Raw genomic sequence first — 16806 nt, forward strand, 5'->3', positions numbered from 1 at the left:
ACAGCTTGTATTCACGGCATCTTTGTGCTTACATTGTGTGACGATCCCCTGTCCAGAACCTCTGAAAGGGATTCCGGTTGAAGGCGAACTTCTAGATAATAGATCGGTGCAGCTAAACAGTGCACAACAAGATGTCTCGATGTAAACACTCAGGATACCGTGAATACAAGCTGTGATTGCATACTGCGGAACTATCTACAAGCTATCTAGTTCCTCCATATATGTAGACCTAATGCCAAGACCTGGATCATTCTGTTTCTTTGTGGATCATGACTGACTCCCAAGATCATTCATGATCTCCTCATGCCCTGGATGATCCACTTCCTCTATTCTCCTCTCCTCTGATTGGTCACCGCGTCTCTACTTCCCAATTAGTTGTTCTTTTCGGGTGTCCACATCATATTCGTAACACATGGAGACATCTTGTTGTGCACTGCTTAGCTGCACCGATCCATTATCTAGAAGTTCGCCTTCAACCGGTATCCCTTTCAAAGGTTCTGGTCAGGAGATCGTCACAACAAGGGATCGTCACATTTTGGCAAACCAGTAAGAACCTCTGAAAGAATCCTCAACTTCAGAGGTCTCCGAAACTATCTGAACAGAGATTGAGGATGAAAAGCCTCTGAAAGAACCTCTGAAAGCTTCAAGCCACAACGCCCATAACGCTCACAGGTGCGAAGAAAAGAACCTTCTATCACCGCGCACTGGCCAACACGCTCAGCCATATTAGGTAAGATAAGATAGGATGCAGCATTCGATTACGCCGACACATGAAACAAAAACCCATTCTAACTACTCCACTTAGCTACGGTGGCCAGAGACTTTTGTGTGTATGGATGCTCGTCGCCAAGCACTCGCTGCCGAGCTTGAGCACAGTTCTTCATCAGTGCTAAAGCGTCTGCATGTCGTCCTTGGCTTTTCCAAGTAAAAGCGAGGTTGGCCATGCTCGTCAGCGTATCTGGGTGATCGGCCCCAAGCTTGATCTTCCGAGTCTCCATCACCTGCACCTCCAGCTTCTCGGCCTCCTCCCACCGGCCCTGGTTGCTGTATGTTAACGCTAGGTTGGCCATGCTCGTCAGCGTATCTGGGTGATCGGCCCCAAGCTTGATCTTCCGAGTCTCCATCACCTGCACCTCCAGCTTCTCGGCCTCCTCCCACCGGCCCTGGTTGCTGTATGTTAACGCTAGGTTGCCCATGCTCGTCAGCGTATCTGGGTGATCGGCCCCAAGCTTGATCTTCCGAGTCTCCATCACCTGCACCTCCAGCTTCTCGGCCTCCTCCCACCGGCCCTGGTTCCTATATGTCGACGCTAGGTTGCCCATGCTCGTCAGCGTATCTGGGTGATCGGCCCTAAGCTTGGTCTTCCGAGTCTCCATCACCTGCACCTCCAGCTTCTCGGCCTCCTCCCACCGACCCTGATTGCTGTATGTTAACGCTAGGTTGCCCATGCTCGTCAGCGTATCTGGGTGATCGGCCCCAAGCTTAGTCTTCCGAGTCTCCATCACCTGCACCTCCAGCTTCTCGGCCTCCTCCCACCGGCCCTGGTTGCTGTATGTTAACGCTAGGTTGCCCATGCTCCTCAGCGTATCTAGGTGATCGGCCCCAAGCTTGGTCTTCCGAGTCTCCATCACCTGCACCTCCAGCTTCTCGGCCTCCTCCCACCGGCCCTGGTTCCTGTATGTCGACGCTAGGTTGCCCATGCTCGTCAGCGTATCTAGGTGATCGGCCCCAAGCTTGGTCTTACTCTTCTCCATCACCTGCACCTCCAGCTTCTCGGCCTCCTCCCAACGGCCCTGGTTCCAAAATGTCGACGCTAGGTTGCCCATGCTCCTCAGCGTATCTGGGTGATCGGCCCCAAGCTTGGTCTTACTCGTCTCCATCACCTGCACCTCCAGCTTCTCGGCCTCCTCCCACCGGCCCTGGTTGCTGTATGTTAACGCTAGGTTGCCCATGCTCCTCAGCGTATCTGGGTGATCGGCCCCAAGCTTAGTCTTCCGAGTCTCCATCACCTGCACCTCCAGCTTCTCGGCCTCCTCCCAACGGCCCTGGTTCCAAAATGTCGACGCTAGGTTGCCCATGCTCCTCAGCGTATCTTGGTGATCGGCCCCAAGCTTGGTCTTACTCGTCTCCATCACCTGCACCTCCAGCTTCTCGGCCTCCTCCCACCGGCCCTGGTTGCTGTATGTTAACGCTAGGTTGCCCATGCTCCTCAGCGTATCTGGGTGATCGGCCCCAAGCTTAGTCTTCCGAGTCTCCATCACCTGCACCTCCAGCTTCTCGGCCTCCTCCCACCGGCCCTGGTTGCTGTATGTTAACGCTAGGTTGCCCATGCTCCTCAGCGTATCTAGGTGATCGGCCCCAAGCTTGGTCTTACTCGTCTCCATCACCTGCACCTCCAGCTTCTCGGCCTCCTCCCACCGGCCCTGGCTGCTGTATGTCGACGCTAGGTTGCCCATGCTCGTCAGCGTATCTGGGTGAACGGCCCCAAGCTTGGTCTTGCAAGTCTCCATCACCTGTACAAACAGCTTCTCGGCCTCCTCCCAACGGCCCTGGTTCCAAAATGTCAACGCTAGGTTGCCCATGCTCGTCAGCGTATCTAGGTGATCGGCCCCAAGCTTGGTCTTCCGAGTCTCCATCACCTGCACCTCCAGCTTCTCGGCCTCCTCCCACCGGCCCTGGTTCCTGTATGTCGACGCTATGTTGCCCATGCTCGTCAGCGTATCTGGGTGATCGGCCCCAAGCTTAGTCTTCCGAGTCTCCATCACCTGCACAAACAGCTTCTCGGCCTCCTCCCACCGGCCTTCGTGGTAATATATTCTTCCTATTGTCGCCCCGATGAAACTTGGATATCTCAAAAAATACTCCCGTTCATGGCCATCATCCCCACAAATATCTGGCAAGTGTCCAACTAGATGTCGACGGAACTCAGGCTGTTCCTCGTCGATGTTCTGACAGCATGCTGCCAAAACAAATACCATATACCACTGCCGCCATGGCCAGCTTCGGTGGCTTAGCATTGCCCGCCAACGAACCAGGCCATGCATTGTCACACCAGCCCACCCCCCGTCGACTCGCTGCAACAAGCTATAACGGAGCAGTAGACGGCAGCCCTGTTGATATCGAAAACCATCCCATTTTTCTCCAGCGAGTGGAAGGAATTGCTGGAGTTCAAAGGGCATCCCTTCGCTCTCCTCTTCCCCCATATTAGCCTTGACTTTTTCCATGCCAAGACTGGCCAGACGAAACATCTCATCCTGGATAATACCGCCCTTAAAATGTGCAAGAAACGTCAGCAATACATCAGGTCGCAGGCCTTTATTTTCCATCGCGATTTTCTCAAGCGTGGTGTCCCATACTGTCCACACCGTCTTCTCCGTCGCCAATAACCCTCTAAAAAAGTTTATCCGGAGGAGCTCGTCGCGGTGCCTCTCATAGTCCGCGAGGTATCGCTGCAAAGCCTTGTCAGAAGGAGAATGGCTACCGATATAGGCGCCAGCAATATCAATGGCAAGTACTAAGAATTCCAGCTTTTTCACCACCCTATCACAGTCGTCTTTGATGCTCCCAGGGGCCAGCTCTTCGTCGAGTTGCAGATGTCGGAGGAGAAGCGCCCTCCCTTCCGGTGGCGACATGTCGCCAACACGGACCGATTCGCAGGTCCCGCCGACTAACTTGGTACTTTGCTCGTCTCGGCTGGTAATAATAACCCTTCCTCGGTTTCCCCTCGGCATGACCTTCTGGATCCCCCAGCTAACGTCGTCGGCATTATCCACAATCACTAGCCATTCATCATCCGCCTCACTTCGGTCGCAAAGCCATCTAAGTACTGCCCGGACCCCTGCATCCGTAATAATCGATCCTTGGTTTTCACCACCCTCCACTGTGAGTCCCAGCTCCGCAGCACATATCTTAAAGCTAGATCGTACTGTCTCCTCGTCCGTCGCGTCTATCCAGAGAATCGGGTTGTAATCATGTTTGTGCTTCTCGGCGTAGTCCAGCGCTACCTGCGACTTACCAACACCGCCCAATCCGTAAACAGAGACTGCATATGGAACGCTTGCTTTCTCATGCCTTATCTGCAACTTCTGCTCGAGTTCCGCCGACAGTCCGACCCGCTCCGTATAGGTACCTACCCTCCCGAGCGGTACAGCGTAGTGATGCTTCACTGGCCGAGCGGAGGCTCTCACTGATTCGGTGAGTTTCGAAAGTATTGACTGATAGCTTTCGTTCTTCGACGGAAATTTGTTGAGCCCATAGTGATCGACCGATAGCCCAATGTTTCGAACATTTCGGCCCTCATATGTGGCGGATTGCTCATTCACACACTGTGTCTGCTATTAGCGCTCCATCCATGCTAACATCCGACATACTTACAAATCGCTCTAGCGGAACGAACCATAGCCGAAGAATACGTGTCGGCCGCTTCTCAAAGAAGTTAAACACACGCAAATCGTCTGGAGCCACCGCCATAAAATCCTTATGCAAGTCGTGCAGCGAAAATGAATCATACTCCAAATCGGCCAGGATTGACGGGTTCGACCCGAGAGGCTGGAGGGCCTTTGCCGCAAGCCAACCCCATAGGCCGAAACTGGTCCCGCGATGCGGCGTACCCAGGAAGATAATTGTTTGAGCATGCTCCGCGACGTGGCCAAAGTCTCGACTCGCTCGGGCTTGAACAAGTGCCTTGTAGAAGTTAGGCACGTCGTTATCACAAGTGGTTTCTAGCTTACCCGTTTAACCACGAGCCCCCCATAACTATGTGCTACAAAGATCAAGCTCCGGCTTTGCTCCTAGAGTTGGAGCGCGTTAGCAGTGCCCCAAGAGTCGAGTCCAAAGCTGGGTCTATCTTCACACCCACCGTCTCGGACATCCGGATCCCTCCAATATACTCAAGCAGTTCATTCCCAAGGTTTGTCAACCGTGTGTGCACCGCATCCCTCTTCCAGTATGAATCGTAGTTGTAAAAGAATAGGCGGACATCTCTGTTGACCGCCGGAAGGAGGTCACTAGGGAGAAAGTCGCTGACCCAGTTCACAAACTGCTCGTTGTCCGTCGCCGCTTCTTCAGGTATATCGGCCGTCGTCGCTTGTCTCGTCGCATGTTTCGTCGCCCGCCATGTCGAGTCGGGGTTGGACCCTAGGCCGTGTACAAAGATAATACTGCCTCTGTCAGAAAGCTTCACTTGTAGTAGCGCTAGATGTGCCTACTCAATCCCGTCCGCCCTCGTCGGTAAATCACTGGCGCACGCTGGGACGAGCTCAAATCTTGATTTCGGAGCTTGGTCGGAGTTGAGTCGGCTGGGGATGCTCTTCGTGGCTCGGTAATAGAGGACTGCAATCGAGAGCAGGAAGATGACCAGGTATATAGCTAGGCCCATCGCGGCTCGGCTAGCTTCGTCCTAGGGGGCCGGTACCCATGCGGTCGCGGTGGGGATGACGGGTGTGAGGAGTGTTGTGGTACTAGCACTAGGCTTGTAACAATAGGCAAATATGGTGTAATTCAACTTATAAAAAGGTCCTCGGTGGTCACAGGCCGTGGCACTTCTCTCACAGAGTTGTCTGGGTGAGCGGGGTAGGGCCGATACAAAATGATAAAGATAGGGCGAAATACAGGCCAACGAAAATCTTCGTTTGGTTAACCAGAGGCGGCTGCGTGGCAAGTCGTTACGGGTCCAATCAGATGAAGGCCTGCAATATGCACAGCCCCCCGGATCTGTGGTTTGGTGAAATTCCCCTCACAAAGACGCCCTTGGACATGTCCGCCGCTCAGCTTAACCATCAAAAATACCAAATGTCTAGTCATTCCCATATTCCTTTCCCTCCATCCTCCGCTCCGAACAGAGATTGTCTCAGCCCTTACGATGAAGTGACTGTTCAGAATGCGCAATCCGAGCCAGATAATAAGGCGGGGCCTATAACGCATGTTCCAGGAGAGCCCGCTGTCAGACTACTCCCCGACCAAGTCCGCATTCATATCTCGAGTCACCTGGATACTCCGCTTCTCGATGAGCTTTACGAAAATCTCTGGCTTGTGGCGAGGAAATGCGGTCGAAACATTGACCCGCTCCATACACAAAAGGTCAAAGGTCGAAGCATTGTCCCTACCGAGGATCCTAGGCTCCATCTCACCTGGCACCGGGACAGGATCTATATAAAGCCTGTTCCAGTGTTCCTTCTCAACTATCAATTTTGGACAACATATCTACAGACCTCGACGCAGGACTCATCTCGTGGGATGCCCAACGAGTTGGGCTTCGACAGCTCGATTGCGACTGGATTCTTGCGGTCATATGCTTTGCTCGTGCCGCACCGTCTGGATTTCGAATTAGCTAAAGAGGCTCACCTTATCCCTGGCGACGTGGAGAACTGGCTTCAATGGTCGAAATTCATCTGCCATTTCTATCACCTCTCTGATGAGAAAGTTGCGAAGCGATATCACTACGGACAGCTGCGCCTCTCGTGGCTGAACTGGGCCGTCCGCGTGTTCCGCCCACAGCACGCGCGAACTTTGTGGTTCTACGAGGTCCCGCATTGGTCTCTCACCGCTTATGTGGCGAGAGTGACCGTACCTCTACTGTTCTTGTTTGCCGGTATATCCCTCGCTCTATCATCAATGCAAGTTGCACTCTCGGTGCCGACAGACGACCCGTGGTTTCATGGACTAGGAGAGTCTAAACTACAAAATATCGGCCGGGCGTTCTGGGTGTTCTCTATTGCTGTAATACTGGGTTGGGCAGCTATAGGGGCCCTCTTACTCGGCATTCCAATTGCTATCCTGGTGTGGCAAGTTTCATGGGGGTTTATGAGAGAGAAGAAACGACGGGCGGGCATTTCTGCGGGGTAAAATTCTTTATGGATGCAGAATGTAATGGTCTTAAGGTAGTGTATTACAACGAGCTTGGCCATCTCTACGAGTACACTGAGCTTGGAGAAGAAAATAGAAGGAGAAGATTTGACACTATGAGCATCTAATATTTCACGAAGGACAAGGCTACTAATAGTAGATTATTGTATGATCATTGATTTTAGGGTGTAGAAAGAAAGGAAGAAATGGCCTAACGACCGATGACTGGGAAGGTATATAAATAAGTGATTGCTTTGTCTGGTTAAAACTTTGTAGAATCTCTGTAAATTCCTCGTTCTCTGCTTCCTGTAGCTATGCTTTTAGCGTTCGGAAGGGCCAGCCTTGTCCGAATTCTCGTGATAAAACCGCCGTAAAAGGTTTAGTGAATATTTGAAGTCGCTTGCCGGGTACTATTCCGTGTCCGGTGTAACGGGCTGAGCCCTGGCATAGACTCGGCAACCCTCGGCCCTAATGAAGCTATTCCCAGAACGCACAGACCACTACTCCAGAACCCTTCTATCACCGCGCACTGGCCAAGACGCCCAGCCATATCAGAGGCTCATGTTGTCAAACCTTCTCTTTCTTTTTTCTTGTCCTCTCTAAGTTCAGTGTACTCGTAGAGTGGCCTAGCTAGTTGCAATACACTGCCTTGAGGCCGTTACATCCGGGTCCTAGCCTTTCCACTGAGCTTGGTACTACAATTTCCCGCGGTGGGTACGGTTGGCGAGGATCTTTGAGGCTTTATGCTCGGATCCACCAGTAGATTCCATTGGCTCTCCTGGCGGGTTTTCTGACGCTTATCCGGGCAATGGGTTGTTCGAGAATTTCTCAGGTGGTCGGCCGTGAACACTGCGGATTGCTTGAGAATACCACTCGGTCGCCGGGCTTGAAGTCAGGTTCGTGTCGGTGACGGTTTGCTTGAGCTGCCTGTCACTGTTGAGATTTGACGATATTGTCCTTGGCAAACTTCACGCAGCCTCTGATCAGTTGGGCAAACTTCTGAGCGTCTTCTTGGGTCTTGCGTTCACTTCGAGGTAAATCAGTCCATTCCTTGGTTCGCACTTGCCAGTTAAACTACATCCTCGTCGGGAAGCCGAACAATACTTCCTGCTCTCTACCAGAAGAGTGTCCAGGGTATTCTGGATATCTGTGAGGCATTGTCATTCTCCAGGTATTCTTCCAGTATCCACTCCGAAAAACGAGTTGTTGCTCTTTGATCAGGACCCTTCAAGATGTGTGGGGTCCCACTGGTTCGTACCGTAGGACTTTTTTCTGCCGGTGATGATCATTTCTTTGCGGTGTTACGCGCCTGGCAGTTGTTTTCTTCTTGAGTTTTTTCGCCTCTCATGTCAAATGCTCCTCAAACTAGTGGCTTACCCTCAGGAAGAAGTCCGCCGAGCCGGTCCACAATTATTAACACCTTAGCATGTATATTAACATGGCTTAATCCAACCGTCCCACAAACTCCGGTATTTCTCGTCCGATTTACGGTTTCTGATCCACCACTTGGCGCTATGCATCTGCCCTTGCCAGGTTGCAAGGAGTCCAGCCGCCGAAAATGACTCTGTGTGCGGTAGAAGCCAGTTTTGGAGGCAGATAACGTCCACCTATAGTTCAAGATCGTGCTCTCAGAGCCCTCTCCCAACTTCCTGATCACTTCTTTGTTTTCGCCGTCAAGGAAAGCTCTGGCAACGAGGTTCAATATGTGGCCCACGCAGCGCACTCGCTTGAGAGATTGGATGAGATCAAAGTTGCTGCCTGTAAAAAATGTGGGTTGAAGTGTCGTAGAGGTTCGGTGACGCACGTGTCGTTGTTTTCCGCGTTGTCAGCTTGGAAAACTCCTGATTTAGCTTGAAAGCCAAAGCGCTCGACAACCTCAACCACTCCTTTGGCGAGGTTTTCGCCATTGTGAGTGCCCTTGACCCGCGGGAGGGCGAGTAAGCGGGTGTTGCAGTCCCCCACAGCATCGAAATAGTGCGCAACGACAGCAAAAAAAGCGGCGGTTCCGGGACATGACCACCCATCAAAGGAGATGTGGATCGGGTTGGGTGTAGCGGTTTTCTCGGCTTTAAGGATATCAAAATGGAGGCTGTACTGGGTTTTCAGCCAGCTCCGTGTAGTAACGTTGCTTCTTGGAAGGAGGTTGTCGGTCTAGCTTGGATTGAGAATAGAAAGTAGGCTCCGGAAGTGCTTGTGTTTAACCACGGAAAATGGGATATCTGAATCGGAAACCCACTTGACTAGGAGCTCCTGGAAGCGGTCTTAGGTCTTCATAGGGGGCGGGAGCTTTATCTTCTTAGTGGTTCGAGCTTGGAAAAGCTCGTTAATTGCCGAAAACGATTTCTTACCAGCATTGTTTGCTCCTAGAAGCTTGCCATCCTTCGTAATACCTTGCTTTTGTCGGAGGTGTTTGGCTGGGGAAGTTGCTGCCTCCGCGTTAAAGATGTAGTAGCACTCGTGGTAAGCCCAGAAATTACCGTCTGTAGAGCTCGAATCGCTTTCCGTGAGCCGTAGGAGTAGTGTTCCGTGGGCGTTTACCCAAGAAGGTCCATCCTTCAGCTTGAAGTGCACACGGAGGTGGTAAAACCGTTTGTCGGGACTTTAGATCTTTGTGTATAGCTTCGGATCGAGGGGGAGGTCGATAATAGCTTTAGCATCGCGAATTTCTCCTTAAGGCTCTTCTTGGTTATCCCGGCATGGCCGAGCGCGTTGAACGCGTTCGACGCGTTATGAACGGAGCGAATAAGAAGCACGCGGGGGAGTATAGAGATGAGCCTCCGGTGAAAGGCGCGGTTGAGCCTGTTTTGGCAGTAAGTCACCTACGGGTAGATAGTTTGAGGAGGTTCAGGTTGGTGAAGGAGAGCGCGGGGATGACGGTGCATGATGATTGGAAGCGGAGGTATGGGGCCGGGGAGGCGAGGGACAAGCTGCTGAGGGGGTATGCGCCGGGGCTGTTGAGGATGCCGGAGAGGCCGGTGGTTCATTTTGCGGATGTTTAAGTCATTCATGAGAGAGAGAGAGATATATTCAAATCGCACACGATATGTATTCTACCGTCCCTAATTACACCAAGCACACTAATTCCCTTCCCCGGAAAATACTCTAATTACCTGCACTGAAACCCCTTAAGAAACGAACAACACCAGTTTAAAATCGATCCAACAGGAACCCATCAGCGGCTCTCAATCCCTCCAAGGATGCATCAGACACCTATAGTTCTCTAGTAAAGACCCCAAACAATAGCAATGTCATCCGGACCGCAGGGCATGATGCCGCGAGAGCCAACTCTGCCATCGCTGCGGCGGAACTTGCTGATGGAGTCGCGGATGAGATCCTTGACGTCCGAAGTGCCAACCATGACAGTGCCGCGGTGGATCTGGCCCCATTCAATACCGAAATGGCTGTGTATTATCAAGTCAGTCAATGCAACTCTTTCTGTCTGGGGATGGGAGGGGGGCGCACCAAGAGCCATAACGAGCAATCTCCTTATGAGGCTCAAAAGACAGCGGCCACGAGCCGTCACCGCTCAAGTTGCGGATGATCTGCTCGCAATCGCTCACAAAGGGGGAGCCACCCGAGCCGCGGTTCTCGAAAGTGGAGGCACCGCAATGGTCGCGGCGCTTAGTGAGGACACCGACGGCAGGGTTGGGAGTGGCGTCGGCGAAGGGAGCCTGCCAGAAGACGGGCTCGTTGGTAGTGCCGGTGGTGACGGCGGCATCAATCTCAGGAGACTCGATGCCAGCGGCGGGGGCGCCTTGACCGGCGGTGAAGAAGGTGGCGATGAGGGCGATGGTGGCGGTTTTGAACTGCATTTTGGCGGTTGAGGGGGTTGGTAGACTTAAGGTCTTGATAGAGGGGTGAAGATAGAGGAGTTGAAGAGGCTGTTGAGAGGAGAGGATGCTGCTAATGGCTGTTGAGTTGAAGGAGAAAAGGGAGGCGATGGGCGAGGTTATATGCTCGGTTCTTGATGTCTTCCTGTCACCATCTTGTCCAAGCCAAGCGTCACAAGTCCTCACATGGTGTGTTTTTATCTCCGGAGATGCTCGGAGTCATGCGTTGGCTCCAACAGACAGACAGGCATCTCCTCTCGTAGGATCACGGTCTATTGTTGTTGGTATGGTGTTGCTTTGGCCAAGCCCCCGTAAACATCTGGTTGACGGCGGTGAAGTTGACCAATTCGTTTTGTTGTTAAGGACTTACAACGCTGACAACATGAGTGCTACGTTGGGGAGTCTATACGATGGATAGAAACCTGGCATCGTGAATAACTGCATGGGTGCTAGGCTGACCACTGACGGCAGTGCGTTTGTGAGAAGTAACAGCATCTAGGCATACGCAGTGCCTTTGTGAGATGTAACAGTATCTAGGCATACTAGGTCTGATTGATACTAGTAGGTAGCTTGCCTTTGTTTCTATCACGTCCCTCTCCTCTAAAGAGACTTAGCCAGCCATTAAGCTATTCAACACAAGGTCATTCATCTCCATGCTCAGCATTATTTACCGTTAATCACCTTGGCATAGGACCACAGGGCTTATTTATTCATATCCCGCAATTTTCGGACATGCCATTATGTTGTTGATGAACCTGGTCCCAACAGTTAAGTTTAGCTAACATTAACTTTTTGCGAAATACGAGCTTATGCTCAATCAAGGACCTCCTAGCTCTAACTCCGTATGTTTCACCGAAAAAGTAACCAATAGGACCCTGGCTCTGTGCTCTGCAGTAGCCATGTGATCCTAGGATGAGAGGACTATGTTGGCGGTTCAAACGGTCCACGGGCCCGGTATTGCAGAAACCGTTGTCAGTAAACGATTTTCGGGTAGCAGTTCAGGCATAATAAACGATGGTAGTACCCGAGATCCTTCTATAAGCGGCTGACGGTTCTTGCCTCTTGGCATCTCGCAGGGCTTGCCTTGTGGAGATGGCATTTGGACCCTTGGATTTGTTTTGCATGGGTGGCCTTCCATGCTTAACCCGGTGTGTCATTGTGAAGTTTTATGGAACTTGAACCGTATGGTGAAGAGAGAGAAAGTTGTTCGAAGAATTGGTCATACTCTAAAAGAGCCCCAGGTATTCTAGTACTTGGATATCAGATGCTTCCCATCATGATCAGCTCTCTTTTTCAAAAGAGATTACTTTGATCTCGTCATTTATCTCATGTTAAGACGGCGGTTTACCTGATGCAGGGGTTCAGACAACTAACAACCTAATTACTACCCTGCCGCGGTGGCTTCAACCAACATCATAGCAGCGTCATCGTGCCCCGGCCGTCAATGCAACATACCGCCGCACGCTGACAACCAACAACGCTACACAAGTACTTTCCCACTTACGCTACCATCCAACTGTACCTCGCTACCTAGAAACGACAGCCTCGTTATAATTCGTAAGGAAGGTAGATCATATCTGGGTCACCTTACGTTAACTAGGGTCTCTTAAAGCTAGCGAGGTCACAACCTCCGTCTGACTGCTAGCAAGGCGGATTTTCTTTTCCCAGAACCACCACGCTAGTATGAAAATAGAAGTTCTTCACTGATTGGGCGCCTGACCGGCGAGCCCAGTTAGGCTGGCCGGCTGTCTGAGTCTCCCTGACTTCTTTTCATTAGGAGCGGGATGCTGACAATGCCGGCCGGCTCTAGGACATTGTGGGGCAATATCATAATAACTCCGAAGTAGATAAATCCGTGCCCCGCGGTTGAGTAAGAGGTTTGATCCGGAGGGATCGCCCGCAGATGACTGAACAGGGTTAGAGTTAGTGCGATTAAAGTCGATTTCTCAGTTTGTCGATTAATATTGAAGAGAAAAGATTTAAGACGCCCGAGGTGGTTCAGGGGTAGGATCGAAACGATCTGGTTGGTCACATGTGGGCGTAGCTGAACTAGGCGGCTAAATTTTTAGGATACAGCTACCATGGGCTGAACCTGACATCGACGTGGAATCTGTTAATCGTGCGACAAACCCTAAACATTCACGAGATATTTCTCCCCGTGCGGATTTTCTATCCAAAAGAGCGGAACTGGGAGAGCTTCGCCTCTGCTACTCTTCCATGACGTGTTTCTGCGTCATCATATCTTATTTCCTAGGTAGCTGCCGGGGTCTTGGCTCCCCCAGCAGTGCTATTTTTACGCAAAGGAATCGTCCGCATACTGCCTACTAATGAAGAAACCTCATGTCGGAATTGTGGGAGCTGAGATATCCGACGTGCGTTGTGCGGATAAATTGATATCTAAGGGGTTCAGTCACCATCTTGATATCTTGGCAGCGGGACGTGGACTACCCGATCAGTTAGAGGCCCACTGTTAGTGAATTAATATCTTGGCAGTGGGTCCTTGACCACCTAGGCCCTCTTCCCTCAAGTACGCTTTGTTTGCGAAACTGGTGGGTGGTGTGCCGCAGTGATGAGCCAGTCCAGCACAGCCAGACTCTCATTTCGAGAGAAATCCAATGCTGTTTCTGGAAGACATACTGCCAAAATCTGAGGAAGATTTCTTCTTCAATTCTACATTCACACCCCTAAGTCTTCCAAAGAAGCTGAAGCATATAAGCGCTGACAAAAAAAATCGAAAATAAAACGGGGTGTAGAAAATATAGGTACTTCGGTACATCGAGCTTGTATTTTCAAGCTCTCAGGCAGAATGATGATGAAGCATAACTAACTCTTTGTATATCTGGACATTTACCACTCCGATCTTCGAAGCCGAAATCAAGATCATATGTGTGCTATCGCAAGGAATGCGTTTTGCTGAGGATTCAGCTGAAAGATTGGATCACGTTTGGATGTTCGTGCACGTTTGTTCTCCCACGACAAGGGCGCAGGCATGGCAGTTACCCTTGCCATTCAATACCCATTGCTTGTGAAGAGACTGGGTGTCTCCGAATATGTCCTGCCCGGCTTTGGATACGAGGCAGCTTCAGCCCCTGGGCCGTACTGGGACCTGTATGGAACTGGCAATTGGCTTTCTTCAGCGTCCCAGACGCAGCCGACTTCTTCATTTGAGGTCGTGAAAGAGAGATCTTTCCTGGTATTTCTATCACGGCAGTTATTCGGGTGGATCGTCCATTTCGGAGGAGACGTTGAGTAGATATGCGACCTCCATCTCCAAGCCGGGGTGCCTCCGGGCCATGTTCGGACCGTTCGAGAGCAGGATCGTGGCCGATGACGCAAAGTTCTTTACATCCACCATTGGGAAGAAGAAGTTGACTGTCCCGACACTTGCTCTGGGAGGCGAGGCGCTGATGTCTTTCCTCACACGGCCCGCATTTGAGAATTTTACCGAGACTCTGGAAGTTGATATTGCGCCCAAAGCAGGACACTGGATCAGTGAGTCCTCCTCATGACATGATGTTCTGGTAGACTGGTTGATTGACACGCAAACAGCTGATGAGAACCCCATCTGGGTCGCCAACCGTGTCGCAAGCTTCCTTGCCAACGACACATCTTCCTTGCCAGTCGCGAACCTTTCAAGCCTGATGAACCAAGTGACGTTGACTGTGAGTCTTTACGGGACCCTGAGAAACTTTGCTTTGGCTGGGGGAGGTATTCTGTAGTGTCTTGGCTGTCGCTGGTTAATCGTTAGTGGGTGTTTTCTTGGGGTGGTTGAGGGTCTAGGCAGCACCAAAACAGGCAAGATTCAGGGGGTGTTAGCAAATGAGGGAGCCTGGTTGGCGCCACCTATTTCGGTATCCTTTGCGCAAGCTGAAAACTAGATGGTCAAAGGGACGCGCAATCGTCAAATCTGTCTTTTTGTATACCCTGTATAAACACTCGCGCATAATCACTTCTTCGTTTTCCCTCACCATCAATGAACCGGGACTTCCGCTTTTGAACCAGGATTTCAACTTTGATTTGGAACCAATGTTGTCCACTCAAGAAAAGGCTTCGAAAAATGACCGACCTGACCATGAATTTTGGAATGCCTTCATCCACGGCACTCTGCTTCCATGGCGTCACAGGGACTACGTTCGGGCTGCCTACATGACCATTCTTCTCCACGAAAATAGAGATCGCGGTCTCCTCGAGATAGCCAGCGACTTCGCCGCCAACATGCTTTCGTTGAAGCAGCGGGCGTCCCGGTTGAACCATCAGCCTGAGTCACGGTGAGTTTTCCTAGTCGTCACTGTCGAGATCTTAGTATCGTCTAACACCACGCAGAACAGAAACTGTTTTTTGGCTCTATCAAATCAAATCGGCTATTGAGGCTGCCCAAGGATCTTCAACTGATGACAAGCACTTCACACCGCCCTCGTTCGACATGGTGCTCGCTAAACGCCCGGAACTCCTTGACCGCAAGCTGATCGACCAGTACTACAGCGTGTATATTCAGAACATGTGCTATACTCATCGGTATTATGTGTCACCTAATCTCAAGCCTCTTGAGCCACCCAGAAAAGCTCCAAGGTCTTTCTTTGGGTTCGGCAACAACTCTGCGCCGGAACCTTTTGAGCACGAGCGCTATCTCAACATGGCCTTTGCCATTGTCCAGCGGTATCTGCGCGAGGGTGAAACCCGACGAAGAAGCTGGTTCATCGAGCGAGGGTTTGATGTCCTGCGTCAACAGTTCATGCGTATGAGGGCGCCAATAAACGCTCGCACTGGGGTCTTTGCTGAAAAGCCATCTTCTGGTTTGGAACCATTTTCAGAAACAAAAGCCTACTTTTATGTCCAGCTTGTTCACATTGCCCTCACCAAGCTCACCACTGGTGGTCACCATGACATGGTTCAAAAAATGCGGTATCAAACGTTCAAACGACTCTTCAGCATCGAACCCAACATCTGGAAGAAACACTACAGCGCGAAACGATGGACGAGTTTCAAAGCCCTCGGGGGTTTCCAGCCACCTGATCTCAAGCCCCTCCCGGATACCGTTGACGCTTCGTACAACAAGGGCAGCAGCATTTTCCTTACCGCTTTAGGAGGTTCTGGTGGCCCTTCCGATACCAAGGAATCCGTCAAACCCAAACCCTGGGACGACTTGTTTCTCAAAGAAGGTTTCGAACCCGAACTCCCCCTCGAAGAGGTCATCGCCTTCCACCGCTCCATCCTCCTCGAAGACGCCAAATCCATCGACCCCACCGCCCCCCTATCCCCCTCCCACCTCCCTACCCCCGCCCACTTGCTCAAATACATCTACACCACCCTCCTCACCGCCAGCTCCATGGCCACCCTCCCCACCCGCGCAACCCACTGCCTCTCCACCCTCCTCCAGCACGCCCCGCTTCCCAAAACCCACCTAATCTTCTACCTAAACTACCTCCTCAACTTCTGCACCCCAGGCATAGAACTAGCCTACCCAAGCCTCTTCCCCTCGAACAAGACCCCCTCCTGGCAGGAAAAAATCCAGTTCCGTCCCATCACCACCACAACCACCACCAACCCCGAAACGAACCAAACAGAAACAAAACACACCCGGTATCACAACTGCCCTTGTCACAACGGCACGCCGCTTCCTTATTATATTGGTCCATCGGCGTGTGAATACCCCGTTAACTTCCCCTATGAGCACCCACCTCAGTTATACCACGGTTGTTCCTGCCATAAGGAAGAAAAGATTGATCAGGATGAGCTGGCGGAGATTGTGGCGGGGATGTATGCCGAGAGAGAGGCGAGTGAGGTTTGGAAGGGGGGGCAGAGGGATGGAAACACGGGGTTTGACAAGAAAAAGGTGAGAGATCGGGAGGAGATGTTTGTTGAGTGGGTTAGGCGGTGGCCCGAGTTGGTGTTTGTGGAGTTTTCGCCGGGGGGGGAGAAGAGGGGGTTGGTGAAGATTTGGGAGGGGAGGGAAAGGGAGATTATTATGTTGGTGAGGGAGGAGGATGGGGGGGTGGTGCCAGTTGCGGATGGGGAGGGGGAAGAAGAGGAGGAGGGGGATGAAAAGACTTTGGCTGGGGATCGGGAGGTGAGGAGTGGAGACGAGGAGGATTGGGAGCTGTTGAGTCAGGCTGGGACGCTGTGTGAGAAATGA

The 16806-nt window shown here is 51.7% G+C and overlaps 4 protein-coding genes across 4 annotated transcripts; 3 read left to right on the forward strand and 1 right to left on the reverse strand.

Annotated features, from left to right (window-relative positions):
- Positions 1-788: 788 nt before the first annotated feature.
- On the reverse strand, positions 789-5377 carry QC761_0102710 (uncharacterized protein; the record flags this gene model as incomplete). The annotated part of the gene is made up of 7 exons (XM_062873137.1): positions 789-865; positions 947-2261; positions 2640-4325; positions 4375-4683; positions 4731-4790; positions 4859-5159; positions 5208-5377. The coding sequence occupies 7 exons, from the start codon at positions 5375-5377 to the stop codon at positions 789-791; spliced, it is 3918 nt and encodes a 1305-aa protein (XP_062727874.1).
- A 291-nt stretch (positions 5378-5668) lies between these two features.
- Positions 5669-6843, forward strand: QC761_703540 (uncharacterized protein; the record flags this gene model as incomplete). The annotated part of the gene is made up of 1 exon (XM_062881929.1): positions 5669-6843. Exon 1 carries the CDS (start codon positions 5680-5682, stop codon positions 6841-6843), a length of 1164 nt encoding a protein of 387 aa, XP_062727875.1. The 5' UTR covers positions 5669-5679.
- A 7123-nt stretch (positions 6844-13966) lies between these two features.
- Positions 13967-14392, forward strand: QC761_703530 (uncharacterized protein; the record flags this gene model as incomplete). The annotated part of the gene is made up of 2 exons (XM_062881928.1): positions 13967-14165; positions 14223-14392. 2 exons carry the CDS (start codon positions 13967-13969, stop codon positions 14390-14392), a joined length of 369 nt encoding a protein of 122 aa, XP_062727876.1.
- A 100-nt stretch (positions 14393-14492) lies between these two features.
- QC761_703520 (uncharacterized protein) lies at positions 14493-16806 on the forward strand (the record flags this gene model as incomplete). Its single annotated transcript, XM_062881927.1, has 2 exons — positions 14493-14941; positions 14997-16806. 2 exons carry the CDS (start codon positions 14493-14495, stop codon positions 16804-16806), a joined length of 2259 nt encoding a protein of 752 aa, XP_062727877.1.

This window comes from Podospora bellae-mahoneyi, chromosome 7 (assembly GCF_035222275.1).
Source record: "Podospora bellae-mahoneyi strain CBS 112042 chromosome 7, whole genome shotgun sequence".
Lineage (NCBI taxonomy): Eukaryota > Fungi > Ascomycota > Sordariomycetes > Sordariales > Podosporaceae > Podospora > Podospora bellae-mahoneyi.